At 38.2% G+C, this 25,506-nt stretch overlaps 1 protein-coding gene across 1 annotated transcript; it reads right to left on the bottom strand.

Annotated features, from left to right (window-relative positions):
• Nucleotides 1-55: 55 nt before the first annotated feature.
• LOC117973256 (sodium channel protein 60E-like) lies at nucleotides 56-25,506 on the bottom strand. The gene is made up of 19 exons (XM_058989430.1): nucleotides 25,452-25,506; nucleotides 24,786-24,930; nucleotides 22,809-22,997; nucleotides 22,140-22,263; nucleotides 17,521-17,759; nucleotides 17,029-17,214; nucleotides 15,868-16,035; nucleotides 14,892-15,074; nucleotides 13,008-13,245; nucleotides 12,114-12,235; nucleotides 11,208-11,525; nucleotides 10,443-10,616; nucleotides 9,578-9,694; nucleotides 8,705-8,977; nucleotides 6,924-6,977; nucleotides 5,702-5,839; nucleotides 4,912-5,025; nucleotides 4,018-4,288; nucleotides 56-1,470 (listed from the first exon to the last, which is right to left on the bottom strand). The coding sequence occupies exons 3-19, from the start codon at nucleotides 22,944-22,946 to the stop codon at nucleotides 515-517; spliced, it is 3,813 nt and encodes a 1,270-aa protein (XP_058845413.1). The 5' UTR covers nucleotides 22,947-22,997; nucleotides 24,786-24,930; nucleotides 25,452-25,506; the 3' UTR covers nucleotides 56-514.

Here is a 25,506-nt window from a genome sequence, read left to right as displayed (position 1 = left end):
GGTAATGTTAAATCTAAACATACACATTCAAATTAATAAATACATCAATACACACTTAACAATACACGTCTAATTTAATATAATATAAGACAAATGAGAAAAAGACCTTCAGGCTTTGTAACTGGCCACCTGAAGTTGCGTGTGATATTATAATGTGGTGCTGTAATTAGGCTGTTCCAGTGAGTCTATGATGAAACATGTACAGGTGTATGATTAGGCTGTTCCAGTGAGTCTATGATGAAACATGTACAGGTGTATGATTAGGCTGTTCTAGTGAGTCTATGATGAAACATGTACAAGTTTATGATTAGGGTTGTACAGTTAGAAACATGATGGAACATGACCCCCCTAAAGGATATATACTTCAATAATTCTTCACTTCATTATTGCACTTTTGACCCTTATTTAGCTGGAAACAAAGCCTTCAGGAGGATCAAAAAGCCTGTTATTCGTAGTCTTGGCATAAAATGAAATCAGAGATTGGTTTGGTGAATTACAAGCTCCTTGAATTTCTCTAGAAGGAGGACTGAGACCTCCAGCCCTTGCGCTTGTGGGCAGTGAGGAGTCTCCGACGAACTTGCCATTTCCGGAATGCTCTCTGGATCGTCATGGCAGCCTTGACTTCCTTGCGTATCATCAGCGTGGTGGTGAAGGCCTGCATGTTGTTGCGGAGCGGGAACCTCTTCAGTGTTCTAGTGGTTATTTGCACTTGCAGTTTCCTTAAAGGGTCAGTTTCTTCCACATTGCCTACAATCACACAGCTGATCCCCCTCAGTATATCTAGGCAGTGCAGCTTGTTCTCGCTGGTTATGGGAAGGTTTAAGGCTGCAATCTTGACCGCGTTTGGTTTTGGTATTCTCAAAGGAGACTTGAGACAATCAAGAAAGTCTGGCAGCTGTTCCAAACTGATAAACTGTGTGGCAGACGGGTCATATTTACTCCACTCTTCGTAAAACATGTCGATGTGGTCATCTGTGACTCCTTCCAGCTCTTGTTCCTGGGCTTCAGTAAAGTTTTCCAGAATAACAGCTACATACATGTTGACGATGACGATGAAAGTGACCAGTATGTAGGAGGACATGTACAAAATGCACACAAAGGCTGGTTGTGTGCCACTAGCCATGATTTGCTGGAGAACATCATTCCAGCCAGCTGCCGTGGTTAGTCTAAACAACAGCAACATGCTGTTCGCGAAGGTTTCAAAGTTAACAATTTCATTGATGGATCCTGATCTGGGCAGGTCTTGAAACAACGTCATTCCCAGAATGGAGTAAATAAACATGACCAGGAGGAGAAGGACCCCGATGTTAAACAGGGCAGGGATGGACATGATCAGTGTGAAGAGCAACCTTCGTATTCCTTTGAGGGACCTCACAAGTCTCAGCAGCCGTCCCAGCCTCGCCACTCTGAACACACGCAGAATGGTGGGGGAGAAGGAGATGTTTTCTGCTGCCTTCTCCAATAAGTTTCCTAAAATTCAAAGAGTACAAAAATAAATAAAATGACTATGCCCAGAGCTACAGGGCTAGACTTGGTAGTCACTATTTATTTGAGCAAAAATGATTAACACATATCTGAACCTGTAGTTCTGTAGGAAATGGTTAACATGTGCGGTTCCACACTGCACTGGCTGTAGAGTTAATGATGATCTACTCAGGGACACCAAGATATTTAGCAGGCAAGTGCTTTGAATATGCCACAGGGACATTGCACTGCTCTGAGTTGTGAGGCCAGTGCCCACAGACTGCAGGTACAGTATCTGTTCTGTTTCAATCCACAGTGGATGAAAGGTTGAGGGTGTGTGAATAACAAATATCAGAGCAATCGAGATTCTGTTGAAAAAGATATTGCAACGACAGTGCTAGTAAAAGAGATAGGTAACGGAATTGGTTCTAAACTCTTAAACAAATCACTTGAATCCAGTATTTTTTTGTGCCTTTTTGTAAATGTGGTCCTCACATTTTCAAATGACTTTTAATATCTGCATTTCTGTTTTTAGCAGTTCTGGGGTTGACCCCCCCTATCTAAATCCATGTAATTTTAACCCTGGTTATATCAGCTTTGCTGGTATCTATGCACACATCTGCCATGCTGCTTAGAAACCAGGTCACTGTCCAGCACAGGTCTCAGTGTTTATCTTGTTTGCGTGTTTTTGATCATATGAATCTGTCTCTCTTTTCATCTGCAGGACTCATCAACTAATCAACAGATTTTCTTTAATTTTGCATACTATAATTCCATTTGTTTCCCAAATATCCAAAAATATGAAAGAAACACAAGGAATATGTTATAGGGCCAATAAAATACATTGTATCTGACATGCGATTACAAAGAGTTTCCTTTCATATTTTTTTTATTATATAGGATTTCAGTATGAAAGCAGTTCAGGCTCAATGAAATGTCAAAAGTCCTAATGTGCAGGGAGGAGATTCATGCAAAACGAATGGAGATATTATGGTTTGCCGTGCTGTTAGAGGGTTTGAATAACATTTTTCATAAATCCACGTTCTAAAACCCATAACGTCAAAGGAATGAACACAGTCTAGGACGCAGATTTCAGAATATTTAGGTCTGGAGACAGTATTGAAGTGGGATTTTCTAAATGACAGCAAAGCAAAAGCAATCAGTGCCTCTGGGGATTCCCTCAGCAGCCTGCATGCTCCACTATTTCAATCAATAATCAATCAATCGATTTTATATAGCTGTGGATTTGGTTTCCTCAGCAGCCTACAGCCTGTCATTGAAACATGTATTGATCATTTCAATGTCGGTTCTCATACTAGTAAAGTGTTAGCAGTTATCTCAATGTTGCTTTCTTCAGTGAAACACTTTGACAATCCATTCTAATCATGCCGTGGCTTGCACTGTAAGTGCACAATCATTACCTGCCCGATGACCACAATGCTACTGTATGTTACTACAGAGTCTGCGCTTAGGGATACGAGGATGTTTAACAGCTTTACCACACAGGTTTGTAATGTTAACTTTGTATTACGCTTCTCCAAAACAATACCCATAGTTCTACTTTTATAGTCCTTGTTTATTTTATTGCTTTTTCATTTTATTATCTTTAAGTTAAATAATCACATTTCTACATTCTTTGAACAGTCTTTGAGAATACAGTTTTTGAGACGTGCACGACTGTATATTGGTGTCATAATAAAGCATCTGGCTTATTAAAAGAGCTCCACCTCAATTCACAGAGTTCACTTACAATGGTTCGATCAGGCTTGCTGTAAACCAAAATCTTGCAGCATGATAAAGAGCTCTCTGTAGCAATTATTGCCTTCTGGTGACACCTAGTGGAGGAGGGGGGATTGAAAAGCTGCTTCTCAGACAGTGCAGCGAGAGCTGGAGCTAGCTGTTACACTGTAGCACGCTTGCAACACCAATACCAGGGTGAAAGGCATTCTGAAGGCACCTTTAAAAATACATATTAAACAGATACTATATATCATCACACATGATCCTAACATTTATTTTTCCATTCTGTTTAGATCATAAAAAGGACCTGGTATTTTCCTTCAGTTAAACAGAAATACATTGAAGAGACTCGTGTTCGGGGCTTGATTTTCACAACATCAGTACAGAAAGACTTCTATTGCAATGGGGTAAACTATGGCATGTTTGGATCAGTTCAGTTTACCTCCATGACTTTTCATGTTCATTTTGCTCTAACTATGTATGTAGATTTTCTCATTCAAGTAACACATTCTAACAGTGTTTTTAGAATGCCTTGTAATTGAACAGATATCTAACACACTGCTGCAAATAGCTTCCAGCGTTGTATTTACAATGACATATCGTTCTGTAAGTATGTTGAACACATTTGAAATCAACAAAAGAATGGGATAGCTACTGTTAGAGAAAGTGCGACCTCTGTTAATCCATCTGCTAGAAATTATTTCAAACATGTGTCTCAATCACAACAAAACAATAATGGCTTGCTAACACTTTGGACACAATATCATAGCTTTTATCTCAACATCATTCTGATATATTTCAAATGATGCTTACCTACAATGGATACTGTGACCACTAAAATATCAAAGACATTCCAGGGGCGAGTGAAGTAATACAGTCGCAGTCCCAGGAGCTTGAGGACAGCTTCAGCAGTAAACAGAGAAGTGAATACCAGGCTCACCATATCCTGGGCTTGAATAAAACTGTCAGATTGCCCATAATGCTCACTTGTCATAAGCAACATGTTTAAAACTATCAGAATAATCGTCAGGGGTTCGAAGTATTTGTGATGCACCACTTTGTAAAAGAATAACAGAACGGCATTCTGAAAAAAACAAACAAAACAAAACACACAGTTACCAGAGTTAGTTCAGATCAAATAATTCTCTGTAACTTTAAACACTCCCTTATTAAGGCTGTGTGGTCCAGTGGTTAAAGAAAAGGGCTTGTAACCAGGAGGTCCCCGGTTCAAATCCCACCTCAGCCACTGACTCATTGTGTGACCCTGAGCAAGTCACTTAACCTCCTTGTGTTCCGTCTTTCAGGTGAGGTGTAATTGTAAGTGACTCTGCAGCTGATGCATAGTTCACACACCCTAGTCTCTGTAAGTCGCCTTGGATAAAGGCATCTGCTAAATAAACAAATAATAATTAAGATATACAGAAGTCATAAAAATGTTGTTCACAAGTAATACAACAACGGACACGATTAACATGTGACCTGTAGATGCTAGTAATACAGCAATGTGCTCTATTAACATGTGACCTGTAGATACAGCAATGTGCTCTATTAACATGTGACCTGTAGATACAGCAGTGTGCTCTATTAACATGTGACCTGTAGATACAGCAATGTGATCTATTAACATGTGACCTGTAGATTCTAGTAATACTTTCTGGACTCTGTCTACTTGTAAGGAAACAGAAGGGTGGAAGAATGGCAGCTTACTTTTGGAGCAGGGATCATTTTGGTTGGTTTAACTTTAGAAACCCGTTTTAAGGCTCCATACAAGTGTCTCTGATCTTCTGTCAAAAGCATGACCAAGGCACCTTCCTTCCTGGACTGCAAGACAGAGAACAAGGACGAAATCAGGAAAGTGCATCCAAACAGGCAAATAGGAATTTCAACCTCCTCCGTAGACAACCAGCTGCACCAAATAAACCACATGTTTAAAGAAGCCGGTGATTCTTTTTACTTTGAAGAAAAATCAGCCATAAACGGCTGATCTCCCAAGAGTCAATGGACACTATTCCATGGCTCTTAATACCACGCTGTTTAAACCATTAGAGAACAACTTTGTGTGCCCAGGGTTAGGGAAATAAAGTCTCTTCTTTAGTGCATTTCTATCTTTAAAGATATGTAAAATGACAGGGTGGGGCTTATTTTAATAATTTAAGTGACATCAGTATTGATCTGCAAATGTTTAGATCAATTGAATAGAGCCCACTTAAATAATACGAGTGTCATATTCTGTGTACAGTTTGCATACGTGGATAAACATGATGAACTCTACCCTGACGCTGACTGAGTTGCATAATAAAACAAGTGTCTGCCTGCTCTGGTAACTGAGCCAGCTCTCTTAGCAAAGCTGCTGGTCTCGTCAGTCGCTATCTCGGTATCGGGCTCAGTACACCGGTGTTGCTGCTCTGCAGACTTTAGCCTGTAGTCTCTCAGGACTTCCGATCAATGGTACGTATTGGACTGAAAAAATTCTAAAATGACAAAAAAAAGTGCTTACCCTTTTATGCACTGTATTGAAGTTATCAATGATTACGCCAATGAACAAATTTAGTGTAAAAAACGTCCCCACAACAATGAAGGCAACAAAATACAAAAGACTGTAGGTGTTTGCATCAGTGTCAGGCTGTAGGTCGATCTGTTGGCAAAATACTTCATTAATAATAACAGGATATTGTAATGCATGCTGTAAAACATATTATTGACATAAGCGTTTCATCAGCAGTGAACTGCTGTTATTTGTTAAGAATTGTCAACATCTTCAATAACATTTTTATATATGTTGTTTATATATAGATCCTTAAACTAAAGTGTGATCCCTTTTAAAATAGTTTTTTAAATGCAAGGGGCACTGTATCCTTTAAACAAAGAGGTTATTTGTTGCCCTGCTGTATGACAACATACATGCATAATACAATAAAGCAACCGAGGTGTGACAGGAATGACTGGGCGGTGGCGTCAGGACAGATGCAGGAAGTAAAATATACTGACACCAGGCACTGCAGTTCCAAAACGAAGACGCGGCTGGACGACGTTTTTATTAAGCAAAAATAACAAAAATAAATAAAAAGTTTAAACAGAAAAACTGTGCTCACAGAGCAAAACAAATAGTTAAACAAAAACAAAACACGAACACAAAATATATAAAACACATGTCAGCAGGGCAGATTGCCTTCACGGTTCCTATGTTTTATTTTAGTTTCGTTTTTCTGCCACTCCTTTCGCTCACTCTCTCCGATCTAACACTCACCACGAACGCAGAGCTGCAGGCTTATATACCGTGGCCGAGGGGTTAAACTAGCCGGCAATTATTCTATTACCCTCGGCCACAATCTGCACGAGTTTTCTAAATTAAACTGCTGTGGATGGGGCTTGCCAAACAAACAAACGGCTACGCCGTCACTAAACAAAACAATAACAAAACATACGGCGCTCGCCGTCACTAAATAAAACAATAAACGTTCGGCTTCGCCGTCATGTATACAATAATAAAATCAAACAAAACAAATACAAAATACACTGCACAGGGGCGGAGGGGGAGACCCCGATCTAAAAGTAAATAAACAAATAAATGTACAGGGCTTGCTACCGCCCTGCTACACTAGGGTTCTGTCAGTAGACATAGGGTCAAGAATGAGGTCCCCCAAATGCACCCCTGGGGCGTGCCCAGGATACTGCACTCTAACCGCTGCACAAAAGGGTGGGGCAGCTTGTTTACTTACCCCTCTTGCATCAGCAGCACTGGCCATAATTTCAATCCAGCCTTCAAATGTTGACTGTTAAGGAAAACATACTGTAAACTTCAACAAACTACTAAAATAGCATACATGCTTGTGTTGTGCACTTTCATATGAAATGCTAAAACAAACAGCATTATTTAGTCATTATTTTATAAATCCCCTCAGAGGATCTACTGCTGTTAAGGAAGGAAAGCAATGAAACATATGAAAGAGCAGCCAGGTATGGCAGGAGAAAGAGTTACAGCAGTGTGCAAACTTAAAACACCTCAAGAGAGAGTGTCATTGAGATCCTTTATATACCTACCTGCAGGAAAACTGGGTGAGATTTCCATTTTCAGTCAGTAATTTGTGGTATAGAATCAACAGGGACTCGTGTGTCAAAATGCTGTGCTTTAATTAGGCATCGTAAACAACTTCTAAAACGTCTCATGCATTTTACCATGTGTTAATATGGGTTCCTTTTCTCTTACAACACTAGTCTCCGGTTAAGAGAACACCCCTCTAGAAGCAAGCGAAGCGTTCTCTAAGACGGAGTGTTCTCTAAGACGGAGTGTTCTCTAAGACGGAGTGTTCTCTAAGACAGAGTGTTCTCTAAGACAGAGTGTTCTCTAAGACGGAGTGTTCTCTAAGACAGAGTGTTCTCTAAGACGGAGTGTTCTCTAAGACGGAGTGTTCTCTAAGACAGAGTGGATTCCCCAGACAGCGGTATAGAGGAATCTATTTCCATGTTACATTCTCATCATTGTTATAATGTAACATGGCAATAGATTCCTCTACACTGCTGTGTGGGGAATCCGCTCTGTCCCCTCATCATTCTCATCATTGTTACAATGAAACATGGCAATAGATTCCTCTACACTGCTGTGTGGGGAATCCGCTCTGTCCCCTCATCATTCTCATCATTGTTATAATGTAACATGGCAATAGATTCCTCTACACTGCTGTGTGGGGAATCCGCTCTGTCCCCTCATCATTCTCATCATTGTTATAATGTAACATGGCAATAGATTCCTCTACACTGCTGTGTGGGGAATCCGCTCTGTCCCCTCATCATTCTCATCATTGTTACAATGAAACATGGCAATAGATTCCTCTACACTGCTGTGTGGGGAATCCGCTCTGTCCCCTCATCATTCTCATCATTGTTATAATGTAACATGGCAATAGATTCCTCTACACTGCTGTGTGGGGAATCCGCTCTGTCCCCTCATCATTCTCATCATTGTTATAATGTAACATGGCAATAGATTCCTCTACACTGCTGTGTGGGGAATCCGCTCTGTCCCCTCATCATTCTCATCATTGTTACAATTGCTCCCTGTAGGGTCATTTCTCTACCACACGCACTTCAGCTCAATTGTATCGTGGAACCAAAACATGGAGCCAATTCATTTTTGGGTTAATGAGACATTTTCTATAACTAACAAATTAATTTAGACAAAAAAACACCCTGGCTATAACTTTGCTTTTGTGACTATCTTTAATTAAAAGTGGAACTCCTGTAAAATGGAATTTCATCCATAACAAACTTTATACACAGTATAGAATATACAAAAGAGCTGTGAAAAGCTACACATGAACCATACCATATGAACACTGTACTTTTAGACCTGCAGTAAGCTATACATACTTGTTGCATTATACCTATAGTTTACCACAAAGCTGGACCCAAATGTAGCACCATTTATGCTGGCCTTAAGAAAACAATAGAATGTACAAATGAATTGAAATATAACTAAATCAAAACCGCATGTATTACTTACCACTTGCAAGAGAGCCAAATAGGCGGCCATGATGTTGTCAAAGTGAATGGCTTCGTTCTTCCACTCATAGCCCTTGTTTTCATTTGCTTTGCAATCTGAATAGTTGTTCACAATATCAATGGGCAGCCTGATTCCATCACTGTCCACACAGTGGAAGAATTTCCCCCCGTAGATCTGAACTCCTATAATGCCAAATATAAGCCAGAACACCAAGCAGACCAGCATGACATTTGAGATGGAGGGTATTGAGGTAATCAAGGCATTTACAACCAGCTGCAAGACAAAGAAACGACAGGCACCACACAAGCGTGAATACTAACCTCAGGTCCTAATGTATGCGATGGAGAAGCCACAAGTATAGTCAGCTTTCATATGGCATGCGAGTTGCCTCATATCAGCATATTAAAAAGATATATAGCATGTTCATAATGCAACCCGGCACAGTGTTTCCAATACCCATGTCAATCAATCAATCAATCAAAACTTTAATTTATCCAGATGAGTCATTGAGAACAAATTCTCATTTACAATGACGAGCTGGCAAGAGGCTCAAAACACCACAGCACACACAATACATAAGGGTTAAAAACACATAATCAGTCATAAAACTCTGCAGGAACTTAGCTGGTTCAGATGTCAGTCAGCAATGAGTCGACCCTACGGCTAAACAGATGTCAATACAGTCGCAGTCAATGTATGCCATATACACACAACTCAGTAAATACAAGTAAATCAACATATATTAATTTGCCCAGCTTGCTTTGCACTCATTATATATATATATACAGTATACATATATATATATATATATATATATATATATATATATATATATATATATGTGTGTGTGTGCAGTATCAAAGCAATGCCTACCCTCATTCCTTCCCAACGAGAAATGGCTCTCAAGGGTCTCAAAGCGCGAAGAGTTCGGAAGGATCTCAGGGATCGGAGGGATTTGATGCTGCTGCTCAGCACACCCAGCCAACCAATCTAATGGGAAAGAGACAGAGATAGCAAATCTGAGAAAATCTGCATAGCGAAAAACAACAGAAAACTAACAGTGTTACTGCAGCTGTTATTATCTTCACACAAGTTATTTATTAATGGTTTTTAACATTAACTTTGCTTTTCTCTTTGCAGAAAAAGGTGGGCTGAACATTTACACTGGTGCAAACGAAATGCAAATTGGACCCAAATGCATGGATTTATTGCAAATTCCTTAATAATGTCATTGAATTGGGACCTTATTCTATTTGATAAGCTCTTTTTTGACTTACATATCAGTGATTTTAAATGAGTTTGTCAAAGTGTATTATCTGTGTCTAAAGATGGACGATCACTAGAAGTATTGCAGATTGCAGGTTCCAGATGTAAGCTGAGCATGCTGCTGTGATGGTATGACGTCAGCTGGAGTCCAGATGTTGAGTGTTGCACTTTTATTTTTGATGGGATTTATAACGTTCCCACTAATGCTTTTTACCCTGGATATGACTATTTGTTTTTATGACTGTAGGGTCTATTATAATGGAACTACCGTAAACTGGAACTGTATCACTTTCACTGGGATTCCACATGCTGTTCTCCTGTCCTAACACAACATAGCAAGCACAGTCCGGTTCAACAAACATCACAAAAGAACAATGCAGCATTGCCTTTATTTTATCATGGCACACTGCACTGACACTGAATAGGTTTCATAAATTTACATATCTGGACTACAAGGAGTAACCTCACCTACCACAACCAGAAGAAAGTCCAGCAATGTCCACACATTGGTGAAGTAACTGGTCACCCCGAGGCCGGATATTTTCAGCACCATTTCCAAGTTGAAGAAGGCCAGGTAGAAGTTGTCCAGGGAACGCAGCACTTGCTGAATCTTGGGGTTCTTCTTGGTGTATTTGTCATCCACTGTCTACAATAGCAGGGGTGGTAATTATCACACTCATAGACAGAGTGATTCACAACATGGGATGTCTGTACAGAATGTCCTAATTGTGCCCTACAATTCAGCACTGTTATTGGGTGTGTATTCAGAAGTGTGCACATTTATTACAACACCTCAAGATTTGTAATTTATATTCTTTATATACCTACCTGCATGAAAACCTCAGGATGTGAGAATTTCAATTTCCACTCAGTAATCACTGATATAGAAACAATAAGCCCTTGTGTGTGAAAACGTTGACCACTTTGTGCTTTAATTAGGCATCTTAAACAACTTCTAAAATGTCTAATGCATTTTACCATTTGTGGCTATGTGTTCCCTTTCTCTTACTATTTTAAATGAATTGCACGTATGGCCTGATAAAATCAATTAGACAATCACTAGATGTTCAGTTCCAGTGGTTTGATTTCATATGCACAACAAATCAAAACTACAGAAGCAATGGGGTGTTGTTATTTGTTACCCTATGCATATATCTATATTAAATGTTGTTTTGTTTACACTGCTACACACTTAGCTGCACCGTGCCCTGGTGCAGCATGTGCCTGCAGTCCTCACCAGTGTTATTGTGCTGACGAGAATGATGAACAGGACGATCCCCTCGAACACAGAGTGCTTGACCAGTTTGAAGAGCGCGTGCCTGAGTGGTCTGAAGGTTTGCCCTGAGTCACAGCAGGAGCAGAGGGCTGGTACACATGGCTGCATCACGCTGGTATGCTGCTTCTGCTCCAGCTCGTCCATCTCTGCGCTTTGCCTTTTCTCCTCTGTCATCGTGTGCTCCACGGATTGCTTTCCACTTTTCTCTTTGCTTTTCCCGATCACTGAATGGACTTGTTCTATTTCAGGTTCTATTTGAACTTCCTCCAGTGTTTCCAGCTAACAACCAGAAACAAAGAGGCGATTTACTTCCCCCTGCACAGACAGTGTATACATCACCTAATGTGGTCCAGTAATGCATTTACAAAGCAAAGAAGCACATCGTTTTATACAACATTATAAAATAACCTAATATATATCTGGATGTATGATCTGCCTGTGAAGTAAACATAACACCAAATAGGTATGAAGTATAAAGCATGGATCCTTGAAATTGAGGTTGTGTATGTATGGTTATACTGTAGCAATAACTAGGAGGGCACATTGAGAACACAAAGAGAGCAGTGTCCTGTTATAGAATATGTGATAGATTCCAAGAACACTAGATCCATCCCCTAGTTATACAGCAGTTACTATATGGCTTTCTGATTTCTTTTTTTAAGGGTCTGTTTTTTAATGAAAATAAGGCAGTTACATGAAGTGCTGTTTTCACTCCGAGCAACAGGGTTTTAAACTCAGTTTGAACTCAAAATTTGCAGTTTTCATTTTCGGGGTTTATGTTACCAGGGCCGAATTAACATCTTTAAGCCCAAAGAATAAATAAAGCCATTCTGATTATTATTATTCAGGTTTGCTAGTATACCTTACCACCATAACCGAGGATCCATTTTCATATCTTCGGCACTGTGCACTGACAGTGGGGATCTCTTTATGTGATGACTGGTTCGGAGGGCATTTCTTTTTCTTCTGTTTAACATCAGAGACACGGTCTAAAAAAGAAAGATGACTGACTACAATCCAACCAGCTTCACTTCAGATATGAGCAACATAATATACAGCAGTGTGCACACTTATTACAACACCTCAAGATGTGTCGTATATATGCATCATATACCTGCCTGCATTGAAAACATCACGGTGTGAACATCTCAACCTCCGCTCAATAATCAGTGCTACAGAAAGAATAGACACTCGTGTGTGAAAATGTTAGAACGCTTTGTGTTTCAATTCGGCATCTTAAACAACTTCTAAAAGGTGTCATGCATTTTACCATTCGTGACTACGTCTTCCTTTTCTCTAAATATTTGAAATGAATTGCATGTCAATTAAATTAGACAATCACTAATTTGCCTATTTTGACCAGTTTCAAAGTGGCTTGATTTCATATGCACAGCAAATCAAAACTACAGAAGCAATGGGGTGTTCTAATACATGTGCACACTGCTGAACTACAGAAGCAATGGGGTGTTCTAATACATGTGCACACTGCTGAACTACAGAAGCAATGGGGTGTTCTAATACATGTGCACACTGCTGAACTACAGAAGCAATTGGGTGTTCTAATACATGTGCACACTGCTGAACTACAGAAGCAATGGGGTGTTCTAATACATGTGCACACTACAGTATGCTTCTTTATTTAATCACTGTAAAAACAAAAATGTCAACATAGAGTCGTAATAAAACATTCAGATGTAGGTTTCAAATGCATGAAAACCCCATGGGCAATAATTCCAAAGCATTCCCCACAGTGCTGCTTACCTTCCATGCTATCTGTGGTCTTTGAACCTCCAGACAGTTGGATGTTGTTCTGCTCCAGTGGTCTGTTTTGGGGACTAGGTTCGACTTTTGCAGCAGAAGGAATCGGCTTATTTCGCAATTTCAGCATAGACAAGAATCTTTGGAATTTTATCTTCAGGGGAACAGACTCTGATGTATCTGTTGTGAAGATATCTCCGGCAAAGAAGTTAAGCAGGAGAGCCAAGAATAGATTCAACACCTAAAAATATAAAAGAACAGGTTCAGCACAGAGAAACATAAACAAAGAGGTTCAGCATCTAGAAATATAAAAGAATAGGTTCAGCATCTAGAAATATAAAAGAATAGGTTCAGCATCTAGAAATATAAAAGAATAGGATCAGCACAGAGAAATATAAAAGAATAGGTTCAGCATCTAGAAATATAAAAGAATAGGTTCAGCATCTAGAAATATAAAAGAATAGGTTCAGCATCTAGAAATATAAAAGAATAGGATCAGCATCTAGAAATATAAAAGAATAGGATCAGCATCTAGAAATATAAAAGAATAGGTTCAGCATCTAGAAATATAAAAGAATAGGATCAGCATCTAGAAATATAAAAGAATAGGTTCAGCATCTAGAAATATAAAAGAATAGGATCAGCATCTAGAAATATAAAAGAATAGGTTCAGCATCTAGAAATATAAAAGAATAGGTTCAGCACAGAGAAACATAAAAGAATAGGTTCAGCATCTAGAAATATAAAAGAATAGGTTCAGCACAGAGAAACATAAAAGAATAGGATCAGCATCTAGAAATATAAAAGAATAGGATCAGCACAGAGAAATATAAAAGAATAGGTTCAGCATCTAGAAATATAAAAGAATAGGTTCAGCATCTAGAAATATAAAAGAATAGGTTCAGCATCTAGAAATATAAAAGAATAGGATCAGCATCTAGAAATATAAAAGAATAGGATCAGCATCTAGAAATATAAAAGAATAGGTTCAGCATCTAGAAATATAAAAGAATAGGATCAGCATCTAGAAATATAAAAGAATAGGTTCAGCATCTAGAAATATAAAAGAATAGGTTCAGCACAGAGAAACATAAAAGAATAGGTTCAGCATCTAGAAATATAAAAGAATAGGTTCAGCACAGAGAAACATAAAAGAATAGGATCAGCATCTAGAAATATAAAAGAATAGGATCAGCATCTAGAAATATAAAAGAATAGGTTCAGCATCTAGAAATATAAAAGAATAGGTTCAGCACAGAGAAACATAAAAGAATAGGATCAGCATCTAGAAATATAAAAGAATAGGATCAGCATCTAGAAATATAAAAGAACAGGCTCAGCATCTAGAAATATAAAAGAACAGGCTCAGCATCTAGAGATATAAAAGAACAGGCTCAGCATCTAGAAATATAAAAGAATAGGATCAGCATCTAGAAATATAAAAGAACAGGCTCAGCATCTAGAAATATAAAAGAATAGGTTCAGCATCTAGAAATATAAAAGAATAGGTTCAGCATCTAGAAATATAAAAGAATAGGATCAGCATCTAGAAATATAAAAGAATAGGTTCAGCACAGAGAAATATAAAAGAATAGGTTCAGCATCTAGAAATATAAAAGAATAGGTTCAGCATCTAGAAATATAAAAGAATAGGTTCAGCATCTAGAAATATAAAAGAATAGGATCAGCATCTAGAAATATAAAAGAATAGGTTCAGCATCTAGAAATATAAAAGAATAGGTTCAGCATCTAGAAATATAAAAGAATAGGATCAGCATCTAGAAATATAAAAGAATAGGATCAGCATCTAGAAATATAAAAGAATAGGTTCAGCACAGAGAAACATAAAAGAATAGGATCAGCATCTAGAAATATAAAAGAATATACCAGAAAGTTGCCTGCTATGTATGTCATGAAGAACAGCGGGATGCAGAAGTACATTTTGGAACAGCGCATACAGTCGTACAGAGGCTCTGCCCACTCTCCACAGAGAATCCGGAACACCATCAGAAAGGAAGAGTAGAAATAAATGAAGTTCCATCGGGGGACCTGCTGGTCCGGGAAGGCTTCCTATATCATAGTTAAACACAACATACAAGGAAATCAGCTGCTACTACAGCAGTGTGCACATCTACTAGAACACCTCAAGATGTGTCATTTATACCCTTTATATACCTCCCTGCATGAAAACTGCAGGCTGGGAGAATTTACATTGTTAGGTCAGTAATCAGCGATATAGAAACAATAGGCAGTATTGCAGTCTCATATTAGTAATGCATTACTATGTTACTAACAGTATTTTACATACTGGAAAATAGACACAACGAGTACAATTTAGCAAAACAGCAGGAAAATCAGAGCAACATTCAACAGCAGATTTCTATGAAACACTATGAATAAACACAGACGTTAAACCAAGGTCCTGCCTGCTTTGTGAACATCAACATCTTTCGAAGAACAGCAGGGATATTAACTCTAGTGTCGTGGAGAAATTACAACCCATACAATCCCAGCCTTGTTATCTGAACAGGATATCTGAACCCTGCAGCAATGGGAGAGATTCACTACATTGTAGAGAAACAGTGCAGTTCTCTTAGCAAAGCAATAACCAAGGGATCTGTATTTGTCACTTATTATCCAGATATAAAAACAGCTGTGTCGGGTTGGGGGGGGTCTTTCAGACGGCAGATTCAATGCCAGCAGCAAGTCTTTCAGGCAGCTCTGTAGTACAACTGGTTCAGAGTACTCCAATATGGTACTGGTAGCAGCAGGTCTGACAGCTGCTGTGTCCTCCATGCTGGAAAGCAATGCCACAGGGACCCTGAAGATATGGGAACACCTTTCATTGTAAAAACGTACATACCTTATTTAAATAGTCATGGCCTACAAGCTGCATCCCAATAACAGCAAAAATGTAAATCACAATGACCACTATCAGGGTCAAGTTTCCCATTTCCTTCAGGGACCCAAAGATCACTGTGATGAGGACATTAAGAGTTTTCCAACTTTTTGCCAGTTTGAAGACTCTGAGCTGTAAGAACATAAAAACAAAAATAAAATGTGAATTAAGACAAGCTTGACCTCTGATATTATCAGACACAGAGTGAGTTACTGATCAAAGACTCTAGCTGTTCACTGTTTCTACCTTTTATTTAGTAACTTCCTCTACTTTTGCACTCAGATCTTAGTGAAATGTTATTTCTTGTCACACGGCACAGTACTTGGCAATACATTTTTTTAAATGTACAAATATAGTACTTGAAAGACAGAACAGCATTTAAACATAAGTTACTGGAGTTTATTATTATTAAATATTAATTTGTTTACCAGACACTTTTATCCAAAGCGACAAGGAGATGAACTATGTATCACAGCTGCTGCTGCAGAGTCACTTACAATAGGACCTCGGTTTTACGTCTCATCCGAAGGACGGAGCACAAGGAGGTTAAGTGACTTGCTCAGGGTCACACACAGTGAGTCAGTGGCTGAGCTAGGATTGAACTGGGAACCTCCCGGTAACAAGCCCCTTTCTTTAACCACTGGACCACCAAGACTCCTTTTAACTGGATTATGTAAAAATACACCAATATTATAATGTTCAAAACTGTGACCATTTCATTTTTATTAAAGTTGGAACAAATGTATATTGTTACTATCAGACAGACTGTGTTATATTTATTATAGTTATAATATGTGTAATACTTTTTGAGCCATAAGACATACCATTCTGAAAGACCTCATGATGGACAGATCAAATAAGACATACCATTCTGAAAGACCTCATGATGGACAGATCAAATAAGACATACCATTCTGAAAGACCTCATGATGGACAGATCAAATAAGACATATCATTCTGAAAGGCCTCATGATGGCCAGATCAAATAAGACATACCATTCTGAAAGACCTCATGATGGACAGATCAAATAAGACATATCATTCTGAAAGGCCTCATGATGGCCAGATCAAATAAGACATACCATTCTGAAAGACCTCATGATGGACAGATCAAATAAGACATACCATTCTGAAAGACCTCATGATGGACAGATCAAAGGATTTAACATTAGCTGCAGTGAGTCCCCAGTCCAAGAAGCTCAGTAAAACAATGATGAAGTCAAATGCATTCCAGCCATTGCTCAAGTATGGGATTGGGTTCAGAGCGAAAATTTTCAAAAAAGCTTCCACAATAAAAATCACGGTCAGAACCTGTATCACAAAAATAAATCAAAATGATAAACTGCTACACAGTCCATAATGATGCTTCAGAAACCTTTAGTTATATAGTATCTTAGCAGAGTATCTGCTTTTAAACAAGGGATACCCAATAACTGAGAGATTACAGCATTGATTATAAAATGATAAAACAATGTATTAATGTTGAACTGCTGCACAGTCCATAATGATGTTTCAGAGACCTTTAGTTATATATGCTTTTAAACAAGGGATGCCCAATAACAGAGATTACAGCATTGATTACAAAACGATCTAACAATGTAATAGTGGTAAACGCACCGTGTTGCCCTTGTCCAGGTCCTCTGAATAAGAGGCTCCATAGTGATCAATGGCTAATATGATAGTGTTGGTGAAGATGCATGCTGTGATGATCCACTCACACAGGGAATGAGAAACGATTTTCAACATGAATTGCTGCACCTTCAAATAAGGTAAGCAGCAAGTCCACGAACAAAACATTTCAGTGAACCTCTTTTTAAACAAAGCCCACGTTTGTTTTCCTTCTTCTTCTTCTTCTTCTGAAACAACAAAATGGCACACTTTTACCAGTACAGTGGTGGCTGGTGGCCAGAATCTTTGGGTGTTCACACCTGAGATGCAGGTGAGGGTGTGGGGTCCAGGGGACCAACCTCAGCGGTAGAAGCACTGTCCAGTGGATCTGTTTCTTGTTGGAAGCGATACAAAAAGTTTGCTCTGTGATGTCTTAGCATGGCAAATGTCTTTTTCAATTGATAACATGGCTAAAGCATTTAATCGTTACATTTTCATACATTTAAAAAAAATATATAAAAAGTGAGATGTTGAACTAAGACAAATATATTAAACACCCTGAATGTAGTAAAATTTAAAATGGGTATTTATTTAAATTTAAGTTGTCCTGATTCTAAATCAATCCCAAGACAAATTGCCGAACACAGCAAGACATTACTGATCTTAAGTTAAAGCACTGCTGAGGAGCAGCAGCCTCGGGAGTAAAGGGACAGACGAAGCAGAATAAGGCAGATTAAAACTGTGAAAAGAACGAAGATGAACAAATAAGTGTGTTCAGAAACACTAATTTAAAGTTAGCTGAAGTTACACAAATATAATTAGACTTGTGAATGTTATTTTAATATTTAAACAGCTTAAACGTTTCCTGTCTCCACAAAGTTACGCACCATGCAGTATTGAGAAGAGCCAGTCGTGCTGCTCTTATTTATGTGTCTTGGCACATGCGCGCTGATCGCCTAATCACCATGCGCTCCATCCAGCCATGTTTAAGACAATATGCCAATGTCACGTGAGACGGGGGAACTAAAACGCACATCACCCAGAAGAAGGGAAGCGCAGTTCATGGGGGTTCGGTGAGTAAGCAAACACTGTAACCGGCCGCCCCTGATCCAGTATGTCTTTTTCTGTCACCAAAACTAAATCCATTCACGTGGCTTTTTTTTTTTTTTTTTGCTTGGAGTTACAAAACATAGGGCCATATGCATAAAAGATGGCGGTAATTTCCGGCCATTAAAAAAAAACAAAAAACAACAACTATTGGACAGTATTTAACACGCGATTTAGAAAATTACTGCGTGGTTATTTTCCCGGTCAGTGATGGGTTTAGATGTGATTTGCGTCACAGATTGTTACCGAGATATCGTATCTAACAATGAGCTATTTCCCCTACTTAAGAGGTCAATGGCATACACCGCCTGTTTACGGCTACGGGAAATGTCTGCAGGCAGGCCGTAGGGGGTGAACTGAGCGTGATCGTGTTCATTCCCTAGGTGTGTGCTGCAGCAGTTTTGAAATCAATGAAAAATGATCTCAGTAATCATCAATCGAAAAACATATACATATATTAATATACTATTTTTGTCCACTACACTTCTGTCTTAAAAATATTTAAGTATGTTTGAGCTCTAAAGTCACTACATATCGCAAGAGACAGTAACAGGTTGTCCGAAACATCAGGTTTTAAAAAATATAACATTTAACACACACGCGCGGGATGCGAACAGTGTATTCTTTTTCATTTAAAAAATCATGATCTTTTTTTTGTATCGCTTATATATGCACATGCCTTCCTGAAAAAGAACTATAACCACTAGAAATGTAATTCTGTCACACTTCATGATATTTGACTTTTGGTTGAGAAAAAAAGGATCCTCTAATGTTTGCACACATGTCCTTTCCAGCGCACAAGAAAGTACACTGGAGCGTCAGCAAGCGCCGTTTTTTTTTTTTTTTTTTAAACTTCCGTTTAAATGACAAAAAAAAAAAGTTTTTTATTTGTCACTGTATTCTCTCAGTTTGTCAATACCTGCACAATCAATTCACATTTGTTTTTTACCTGCAAAAACTCGCTATCATCAAATCCATATCGTGCAGTGAGTTTATCACTTTCATTATACGGGAACAGCCCTGTTTCAACCAGATACATTCTTCGGTTGATGTGCTCGTTCTCCCACAAGGTGACTCATTGTGCTCCTGCTAAAATGAGAGTACCTGCTCACATCATCAGAGTAATCCAACGGGTCAAACCCCAGCTCAAATCTGCGGGGTCTTTTTGGGAGGATCGCCTTCCAATATAGGCTATCTTAATGTACAAGCACACAGAAGCTTGCCATTTTCTCCACTTAGATATTGAATGGACTACAAACCTGATTTTAATGTTTCTAACCAACAAGCAGTCATTTTCAGACGAGTTAACAATGCAATTTAATGTATGCGTTACACATAATAAATACTTAAATTACCTAATTATTGGATTATTAAACATAAAGATTTTTTTTTTTTTTTTTTTTTTTTTAAGTTTTTATTGCCATAGTCTTAAATACGTGTTCCTAAACACAGAAATGATGCTAGGGAAGAATATCGTTAAGATGCATCTCGTTCTCCGCCTGGTCTGAGGCACGTGTTAAATATGATACCGGTAAGGGTCAATTAACGGCACAATATAGATTTATGAATCAAACGAATAATATGCTAATGAGAAAATTGGTCTAAGGGCATGTTATTGTAACGTCACGATAAGTGATGTTTGTTTTTTTTTGGTTTTTTTTTACAATAAATATTACACTATTTCTGGCACGATAAATAAAGGAGACAGTAAGTGTTATGCATATAGACCAGTCTCATAAATTAGAAACTAGAAAATACTTAATGAACAAAAAGCAATTATTCCTGTTATATACTGTTACGATATTGCATAAATGTATCGAGGCTTGGCATAAGTATTGTTGGAGATGAATCTGTGCAGTTCACTAGATTAGAGAGCTATAGAACACCAATGTTTAGGTCATTGAAACAGGGATCTTTATACCAAGTACATGGAAATGAAGAGAGTATATGTAGTATATGATGAGTATATATTTAGTATATGATGAGTATATATTTAGTATATGAAGAGTGTATATTTAGCATATGGTGAGTGTTATTTAGTATATGAAGAGTCTGTATTTAGTATATGAAGAGTGTATATTTAGTATATGAAGATTTTTTTTAGTATATGAAGAGTGTATTTAGTATATGATGAGTGTATATTTAGAATATGAAGAGTGTTATTTAGTATATGAAGAGTGATTATTTAGTATATGAAGAGTGTTATTTAGTATATGAAGAGTGATTATTTAGTATATGAAGAGTGTTATTTAGTATATGAAGAGTCTGTATCTAGTATATTAAGGGGTAGATTCAAATTGCATTGCAGCCAGGCAATTATTTTGCACTGCACCCAATGTAAGCTTAAGAGCAATGCAAATGACTCAACACACACACACATAATAATCCACAATTATAATAATGAGGGTCTCAATGAACGCATCGGTCTATTTAGCGGCCGCACTTGCAGAGTTAGGGGTACAGAGAGCAGTGGTCGCTGTATGACATTTGTGTAGCATGGAAATACAAACCAAAAAAAATATGTCAGAGGAAGGGCAGCAAAGTCCTCTTGGCGCACGGAAAAGAAAAGTTTTCTCTGAGGAGGAGCTCAGAGTCCTTACAGCTGAGGTCACTCAGCATGAAATTGAGTTGTTTGGAAAAGCCTCATCCAACATCAGTTATGGTAGTATCCTTAGGAAATGTTATGTATTGGCCTGTCCTTTTCAGGCAATCTGCCCAGCACTCTGAAAAACGTGGATTGGGCTATCCCTCCAGACATTGCAACTGTGGTCTGAAAGGAACCAGAGGCTCCTGTAGTGCACAGAACACAGCACTTTCACATGTGCAGGGATAGCGATCCCTAGATTGACGCTGGGGTCTAGCTCATCCCTCAATTCAGCTATTATGTCTAGGGATGACCTTTGTAGAAGCTTAGTTACTCACTTCTACAATGGTTTGCACCTTGTAAGAAGAGGTGTAAAGTTTCTGGACGGTCAGCAATTGCCTAAGTGCAAGGCAAAATCCTTACATCACATTATAATGTTTGCGCCCACTTAGTATTCAGATCCCACCCAATTCCATGCTCTTTTCTTCATTTGAATACATTTCAATATCATTTTAACGGATTAATGATTGCAAAGTGCAAATTTGATAGCGGGTGCAGAACGCCAGGTGAACACCATTCTTTACATACGCCACATTTTTAGCAGCTGCTAAAATAAGACTTTACTGCTGCTAAACACGATTTCCGGCAGCATTATGGGGGTTTTACAGCCGCAAATCACTGCATGTATCCTTACATCTACCCCTAAGTGTATATTCAGTATATGAAGAGTGTATATTCAGGATATGAAGAGTGTATATCTAGTATATGAAGAGTGTATATTTAGTATATTTATGTCTGCAAACACATTTAAAGCACCAGGAAGGGCCCTGTTTTAATGATTGAACCATTGGCAGTATGGTATTTTGATCAGTTTCAGTTTAGGTAACTGGTTCAAAGTGTGCTCACGCTTTTCCATTGTCTTCACCATAATGTGTACCTGCACTGAAATTTGAAGTATCAGTTGACCATGATACAATGTATTCCATTGAAAAGCCTTTGGACATATTCCGTCCGTACAGACGGAACTTGTCTTTTGGGTTCAGTCTGCTGATTTTCTTTTTCTGAAAAAAATAAAAAAGCAAAATGAAGTTGGGCTGTGATCCACACAGGCTTCATCTCCTCATACCCTCTTTAACACAGCAAGCACCAGCGTCAGAGCAAACGAAGCAAAGAGCACGCAGCGCAAATCAATATCTACATACAGAAAAGAAATCCTTCGTTTTGTCTACTGTAGCAGGATAGCACTCAGAGACAGGGAAGCTGAAGTGAAAGTGCTGTTGCACACATTTATTATTCCTAAATGGGATTATAAAGAACACAAACAAATAAATAGGGCACGAGGGCCAAAATAAAGACTTTAAACAAAAATAAAGATAACCGGTAGATGCCACTTAAAAATGCTCCCACAACTACAAAGTACTGTAGCCTTCATTAAATGAGGACAATGGCACTTAATGAATTAATGTGTTTGTTAGCGGTAACTGTATTAAACTGCAGTCACTCGTTCTTGCCACTTGGGGGAGCACTTTACCTGTATAAGATATTTTTGCAGTAACTGTAGTAACTAACATAGGAATATAAAAATATAAGTCATTGTTCTACCCACCATTTCCTCCTTCCTCTTCCATAATTCCAGAGCGTCAGAGTTTTCCTTCTTCTTCTTTTCTTTTATTTTTGACTCTTTTTCATAAGATGACGCCACTACCGCTAGGACCAGGTTTATAATGTAGTAGGAGCCAAACATGATCACAACAGTGAAGAACAGGACATAGTATAATCCACAGGCCCGGAGGACCTACAAACACAATCCAATACAAAGAAGACACATTTACCAATAAGGACACTCCATTTTCAATTACTGGTGGTACATTCCTCCCTCCCTCCCATTTCTAGATTTGTTTCTGGTTCTGCAGTAAACATAAAACAACTGTTCACTCATTGAAACTGAACGTTAGCTACAGGTCACACAACAAGAACCAAGAATTGCTTTCATTCTCAAATGTTTGTTTTGTTGTTGTGAAATACAAACATATCAATGACATGTATATAAAACTACCACTAAATGTGAAAAAAAGTGTATTTGACTATTTCTCCATGTAATTTAAGTCCAAGCCAGGCCGGATTCCAGGGTGGCAGCATGATGATGAGTACAGCAGCAGTGTGGAGTAGTGGTTAGGGGCTCTGGACTCTTGTCTGGAGGGTCGTGGGTTCAATCCCAGGTGGGGGACACTGATGCTGTACCCTTGAGCAAGGTACTTTACCTCAATTGCTCCAGTAAAAAACACCCAACTGTATAAATGAGTAATTGTTTGTAAAAATAATGTAATATCTTGTAACAATTGTAAGTCGCCCTGGATAAGGGTGTCTGCTAAGAAATAAATAATAATGAGTGTATGGCAGGGGTTTCCTTTTATAACAGTTTACTCTGCTAAATTTAGCTTTGCTTTGCTTTATCATACCTCACTGGGCTTTACAATGCTTACCTATCGTAACCATGCTTTCATTGTGCTTTATTACACTTTGCTTTGCTTTACAATGCTTACCTATCGTAACCATGCTTTCATTGTGCTTTATTACACTTTGCTTTGCTTTACAATGCTTACCTATCGTAACCATGCTTTCATTGTGCTTTATTACACTTTGCTTTGCTTTACAATGCTTACCTATCGTAACCATGCTTTCATTGTGCTTTATTACACTTTGCTTTGCTTTACAATGCTTACCTATCGTAACCATGCTTTCATTGTGCTTTATTACACTTTGCTTTGCTTTACAATGCTTACCTATCGTAACCATGCTTTCATTGTGCTTTATTACACTTTGCTTTGCTTTACAATGCTTACCTATCGTAACCATGCTTTCATTGTGCTTTATTACACTTTGCTTTGCTTTACAATGCTTACCTATCGTAACCATGCTTTCATTGTGCTTTATTACACTTTGCTTTGCTTTACAATGCTTACCTATCGTAACCATGCTTTCATTGTGCTTTATTACACTTTGTTTTGCTTTACAATGCTTACCTATCGTAACCATGCTTTCATTGTGCTTTATTACACTTTGCTTTGCTTTACAATGCTTACCTATCGTAACCATGCTTTCACTGTGCTTTATTACACTTTGTTTTGCTTTACAATGCTTACCTATCGTAACCATGCTTTCATTGTGCTTTATTACACTTTGCTTTGCTTTACAATGCTTACCTATCGTAACCATGCTTTCATTGTGCTTTATTACACTTTGCTTTGCTTTACAATGCTTACCTATCGTAACCATGCTTTCATTGTGCTTTATTACACTTTGCTTTGCTTTACAATGCTTACCTATCGTAACCATGCTTTCATTGTGCTTTATTACACTTTGCTTTGCTTTACAATGCTTACCTATCGTAACCATGCTTTCATTGTGCTTTATTACACTTTGCTTTGCTTTTACTATGGGGAATGTTTCGAAGGGTTACTAAGCCATGTTGTTGCAGCTGAGTGACTGGGATCCTTAAAGTTCTTGGATTAATCAGCTATTAGGAACAGGATGAGCTCCTGTTGTTTACAACTGTTGCATGTTATGAAGCTTATTCATTTACCAAATTGTAAGTGTTTTCCCAATGATCCAAAGTGATGAGCTGAAAGGACGTAATGAAAGCCCATCCAAAATGGTCAAAATTTGTGTATCCATTGTTTGGGTTTTGTCCCACATCCGGAAGACAGGTATAATTGGAAGGACATCTCCTAAAACCAAAGAAAGAAATACAAAGTGTAAAGTACCTTGTACCAAGTTTAATTCTGCCAACATGTACTTCATGAACCCCTGCAAGCTTTTCACATACTGTTCAGCAGTGTTTAAAAAGTACATGCAAATTAGTGATTGTCTAATTGAATTGATGACTTTAATAGGCCACATATGCTATTAATTTCAATTAGTAAGAGAAAAAGAAAGCAAAGCCACACATGGTAAAATGCAAGAGACCTTTTAGAAGTTGTTTAAGATGCCTAATTAAGAAATTGGTCTAATATTTTCACACATTGTTTCTATATCAGTGATTACTGTTGAAATGTAAATTGTCACACCCTGAGGTTTTCATGCGGGTAGGAATATAAAGGATATCAATGACAAATCTTGAGGTGTTCTGATACATGTGCACACTGCTGCATATTGAAGAAGAACGCAATGAAAAAGGGAATGGATAATGTTGATTTGTTCAGTTGTGAATTGTAAAAACCTCTGCAAAAACTAAAGCTGTTTCACTTACCCTGTGCTGCTTGAGTTTCCACACACTACTGTATCAACATCACTTTGTACGAGCC

Source organism: Acipenser ruthenus, chromosome 2 (genome assembly GCF_902713425.1).
Source record: "Acipenser ruthenus chromosome 2, fAciRut3.2 maternal haplotype, whole genome shotgun sequence".
NCBI classification, from domain to species: Eukaryota; Metazoa; Chordata; class Actinopteri; order Acipenseriformes; family Acipenseridae; genus Acipenser; species Acipenser ruthenus.
The sequence above is the reverse complement of the archived record's forward strand: the minus strand, read 5'-3'. Positions and strand labels throughout refer to the sequence as shown.